The 4955-nt window shown below is 58.4% G+C and overlaps 1 protein-coding gene across 1 annotated transcript in view; it reads left to right on the top strand.

Moving 5' to 3' along the window:
* MAP4 (microtubule associated protein 4) overlaps positions 1-4955 on the top strand; it is a 120832-nt gene that overhangs the window by 113825 nt on the left and 2052 nt on the right. The window contains exons 20-21 of the mRNA XM_017737674.1: positions 99-180; positions 2534-2646. Of these exons, the coding sequence (XP_017593163.1) occupies positions 99-180; positions 2534-2646 (195 nt within the window). The remainder of the gene's footprint in view (positions 1-98; positions 181-2533; positions 2647-4955) is intronic.

The raw sequence follows: 4955 nt of genomic DNA, 5'->3' as shown, positions 1-4955 counted from the left end.
GGGAGAGCAGGGGCACTCACGAAGCACAACGTGGTGCTTTGGCCTCCAGAGTCTGGAGAGGTTTCTCTGTGCTCAGCTGCTGCTTTTTGTCTCTCCAGGTGCAGATCCAGAACAAGAAAGTCGACCTTTCCAAAGTGTCCTCCAAGTGTGGATCTAAAGCAAACATCAAGCATAAGCCAGGTAGGAATTTCACCATTTCCTCATTTCTCTGTAAGTTTTGTCCCTTTAACACAGTCCTGGATTGTGACTGAAATAGTTTAAGGGGTTTGTTGCTTTCAGGGGGTGTCCTCAGTGCTTCTGGAAATCCCTAAAAATGCTTCTTCCACAATTCCTGGGGGTTTCATGAGCAGAGAGGGGGATTAGATGTGGGATGTCCTCTTGCCTGTGAAGATAATCTACAGCTTCGACTCATTTCTGCTTTTCCTGGTCATTTGAGAAGGAAAACGTGGATGCTTCTGTGACCATAGCAGGAAGCTTCATCCATGCTCACAGAGGGCGGTGGGGCACTCGGAACATCCAAGGATGTTCATGGAACATGGAAGGATAAAGGAAATTCCCTCCAATTCTTCAGAGCACATGCAAGGGTCCTTTCAGCCTTGAGTCCATGGCAGCTCCTGCCTCACAGAAAACCCTTTGGCCCTTTGATGAATTTTCTGGGATGAGTGTGCGGGAATTATCTGCTCCCCCTGAGAACACAGCGGTTGCTCTGCGTGAATTCCTGGGAATCTCAGGTTTCTCCCCAAGCTGTGCCCAGCCCAAGGTCCTGGGGCTGGAGACCCCTGGCCTGAGGGATGGTCAGTTCAGTGCCCTTGGCTGGCCCCGTGGTGTCTGGGGACACTTCTCCGCCCGGGAACGCTGCCGCCGGCACAGCCCGCGCACGAGGGACAGAGTTCACTGCCCAGGGCTGGGAACAAGCACCACGGGCTGGGAACAAGCACCACAGGCTGGTCTTTGTCCCCTCTGGGAGTCGCCTGCGCCCTCCCCAGCCTGCCAGGTCCGGGCAGCTCACCCTGCTGCAGGAGCCCTCGCTCCAGCGGCTCCGAGCGCGCTCCGGCGTTGGGAACGCGCTGCCACGGCCGCGACCTCTGCGTGCTCAGCGCTCGGCAATAACGAGCTGGGAGTGACAATCAGTGCCCTTGTCCCGGCCTGATGAAAGCACAGCCACCCTGCCAGCGGCTCCCACTGGGTTTAACTGGTTTTGTTGGACCAAATCCGTTGGTTTCTGCCGTTGGCCACGCCGGGCTTCCAGAGGGGGCTGAGGGTTTAATGATGTCACTGGGAAGCAAAGCTGTGCTGAGCAGGACTTCAGCTGGGCTTTGGAGAGGCTGCTGGAACCTGGACTGCAGCCGGTGCAAGGTGGCCCTGGCCACGCAGGGGGGTGGGAATGATCCTTAAGATCCATGATTCCAACCTGTGGGTGTGTGCACAGTCTGATTTATCAATAAAGGAAGCACCACTGTGGTCAGAGGGATGGAGCATTTCCCCTGGGAGGAAGGGCTGGGAGAGTTGGCATTGTTCAGCCTGGAGAAGAGAAGGTTTTGGGGTGACCTCATTGTGGCCTTCCAGGACCTGCAAGGAGCCAAGAAAGATGGGGAGAGACTATTTCCAAGGGCCTGGAGGGACAGGACACAGGGAATGGCTTCCCAGTGCCAGAGGGCAGGGCTGGATGGGAGATTGGGAATTGGGAATTGCTGGCTGGGAGGGTGGGGAGGGGCTGGGTGTCCAAGGCCAGGTTGGACGGGGCTTGGATCAGCCTGGGACAGTGGGAGGTGTCCCTGCCCAGGGCAGGGGTGGCACTGGATGGGCTTTAAGGGCCCTTCCAACCCAACCCAACCCAACCCATTCCAGGATTCTGTATTCTGTGATTAATGGGAACTGCAGTATTCTCGAATCTATTCCGTTCTGGAAAATCTTGCTAAAATTCTGCAGGTTTCTTTCTGACCTCCACGTTCTCCTGAACCTGCAGTGTTCCTTCAGTTCCCCCCAGGCTTTTCCTGCCTGTGGAGCCACAGGTCGGGTGTGTGCCAGGGAGGAGCTGGCCAGGCAGGCAGGGGTGCCCGGGGATCCCAGGGCTGGAGCAGCAGCGGGAAGGGATAAGGAGGGCAGGAAGGCAGTGACACAGAGGAGCAGGAGGTGTCCTGGCACCAATGAGTGCACAGATGGCTGAGCTGGAGAGGCCTGGGCAGGACAGGGACAGGAACAGTAGGAGTCAGCCTTGGAATGGCACCAGTGAGGGGTGGGATTTCACAGCTCTGGGGAAGGAGGCAGCCTCAGGAGCAGATCCAGGGAGGATCTCTCCAGCCTGCCTGCATGTGCAGCATTCCCCAGGGCCCTGTTTGCTGGCACAGCTGGAAATCACCAACTTTGGTCTTCCAGTTTGAAACCAAACTTTTCCTGGGGAGAGGCTGAGCCAATGAATGTGGAACTTGTCCTGTCCCTGCTCCAAAGGGTCCCCAGCGGTTCTGGGGCGGGGCTGGGAAGGGAACACCTGGATGGGACTCCCCAAACTCAGCCCTGCTCCCTGTCCCTGCAGGGGGAGGAGATGTCAAAATCGAGAACCAGAAGCTGAACTTCAAGGAGAAGGCCCAGGCCAAAGTGGGATCTCTGGACAACGTGGGACACTCGCCGGCCGGAGGAGCCATCAAGGTGAGTGCAGGGGTCTGGCACAGCCAGGGAATGGTTTTGATCCAGTTCTTGTCCTTCTCCTGCTGTTCCTGAAGTGCAGCTCCTCCACCACAGCCTGTTCCAGCCTCCTTGTTTCTGGGGCCTGTGCTCTGCACCCCGGGAGTGAGGCTGGAGCCCGGGATGAGGATGGTTGGAAAGGAGAGAGCTGGGACCCACCTCGGGGTGCCTGACCCTGCTGGGCGTTCCCAAGGGCTGCCACTGCCCATCTCCATCCTTCCTCTTGGAATGTGGGAGCAGGGATTGCTCCAAGCTGTGAGCCCAGCAGAGGGGCTGCAGTGGCCTTCACCCCCAGTGAAAGCTGGTGAGATCCATGTGCTCTGTGCTGGGAGAGAGCACCTGGCAGAGCATTTGCAGAATCGTGGGATATCCTGAGCTGGAAGGGATCCGTCGAGCCCGGTCCCTCAGGCCTGTTGGTGTGAGGATGAGAACAGATCCCAGCTCTCATGGCTGTGACTCAGCCCTTCTCCCGCAGGAACACAAACTGTCCCCAGCCTTGGCTCTGCACATTCAGGTCTGGCTGCAGCAATGGGACATCTGTGCTCAGGCAGGGGACATTCCCTCCCTGAGGAACATGTAGGCCTGGCACAATCCCAGGGAGCTGGGAATTGTGCTTAGGGAGTTGCTGGAAGGGACCTTAAAGCCCATCCAGTGTCACCCCTGCCATGGGCAGGGACACCTTCCACTGTCCCAGGCTGCTCCAAGCCTCATCCAACCTGGCCTGGGACACCGCCAGGGATCCAGGGGCAGCCACAGCTGCTCTGGGCACCCTGTGCCAGGGCCTGCCCACCCTCCCAGCCAGGAATTCCTTCCCAATATCCCATCTAACCCTGCTCTCCTTCAGCCTAAGGCCATTCCCCCATGTCCTGTCACCCCATGCCTTCAGGAAAAGTCCCTCTCCCAAATGTGAGGTCTGAGAAGATGCTGCTTCTGAAATGGGCCGTTGGCTCTGGAAGCAGAGAAAACCCCTCTGGGGGCTGCCAGCAGGACAGGCAGACCCAGGAGAAACGCCTCCAAGCACTTGGATTCCCTGGTTGTGCCAGCCTTGGTTTGTCTGAGGATCTGTGTGTGGTGGAAGGGCTCAGAGCTGGGCTGGAGCCGTTGTGTTGAACCCTGGGTGCACTGGAAATCAGTGATGCCAGTCCTGAGGGGCAGTGGCGTTCCCGAGTGGATTGAGCGTGTGCTCAGTGATTCCTGGTAAAGCGGGGGGAGAGGGGATGGCCACTGGGGATGCATCAGGATTCTCCTGTCTCCAGCCCTGTCTGGAAACTCCATCCTGGCAAATCATGGCTCAGGGAAAGCTGGAAGGAGCTGGAGAAGCTGCTGCTGGGTTGGGAGGAGTCTGGAACTTTCTCTGACAGAATTCCAGTGAACTGGAGTGTCTGGTCTGTACACTGGTGCTGTTTGCTGGTGACTGGTGCTTTCACCCAAGTTCCAAAATCTCACCTGTTCAGATTTAGTCTGATTTTGGAGTGTGTTTCCCCCTCTCTGCGGGTGTCTGTGGTGACACTGCCTGGCACTGTTGGTGGTGTCCCAGTGTCTTTCCAAGCGAATCCGTCGCTCCCAGTGGGATCCCCCCAGGGCAGCAGACTCCTCTCCAAGGGCAGGAGGGCTCAGCTCTCTGCCAGGGCCAGTAAAAGGCAGTGACTCCAGGTGGGATGAGCAGCTCTGGTGTGAGATCAGACCAGGATGGGATTCTCTGAAGTCACAGTCCTGGTTCATGGCTCAGCATCAAGGGAAAATGAGCTCCTTGTGTGAACCTGGCCTTCCTGGCTTGGGACCCACCATGTGTTAGAAGCACAGAATGCTGGAGTGGGTTGGGATGGAAGGGACCTTGAGAATCACCCCATTCCACCTCCCACTATCCCAGGCTGCTCCAAGCCCCAATGTCCAGCCTGGCCTTGGACGCTGCCAGGGATCCAGGGGCAGCCACAGCTGCTCTGGGTGTCCCCAGGTCATGATCCACTGTCACAGCAGTGACCCCACCCCACCCGCCAGCCCTTGGGTGCCCTCGGAGCACTGGGCTTTGTCCTTGCCATTCCCTGGCCCCTGTGCCATTCCCTGGCCCCTGTGCCGTTCCCTGGACTGTGTTCCAGGCTGACCAGCTGTGTGTGAGGGAGCAGGCGCTGAGCTCCAGGGCCCCGGGGTCTGTGAGACCCCGCATGGCCGGGCAGGATCTGCTTTCCCAGGAGCGGAGATTCCCGCTCCCATCGCCTCCCGTCCCTGCGACCCTCCCCACCGTCCCCGTCGCTATTGACCCGTGCCCACGATTG

This window comes from Corvus brachyrhynchos, unplaced genomic scaffold, assembly GCF_000691975.1.
Source record: "Corvus brachyrhynchos isolate BGI_N302 unplaced genomic scaffold, ASM69197v1 scaffold426, whole genome shotgun sequence".
Taxonomy (NCBI): Eukaryota; Metazoa; Chordata; class Aves; order Passeriformes; family Corvidae; genus Corvus; species Corvus brachyrhynchos.
The sequence above is the reverse complement of the archived record's forward strand: the minus strand, read 5'-3'. Positions and strand labels throughout refer to the sequence as shown.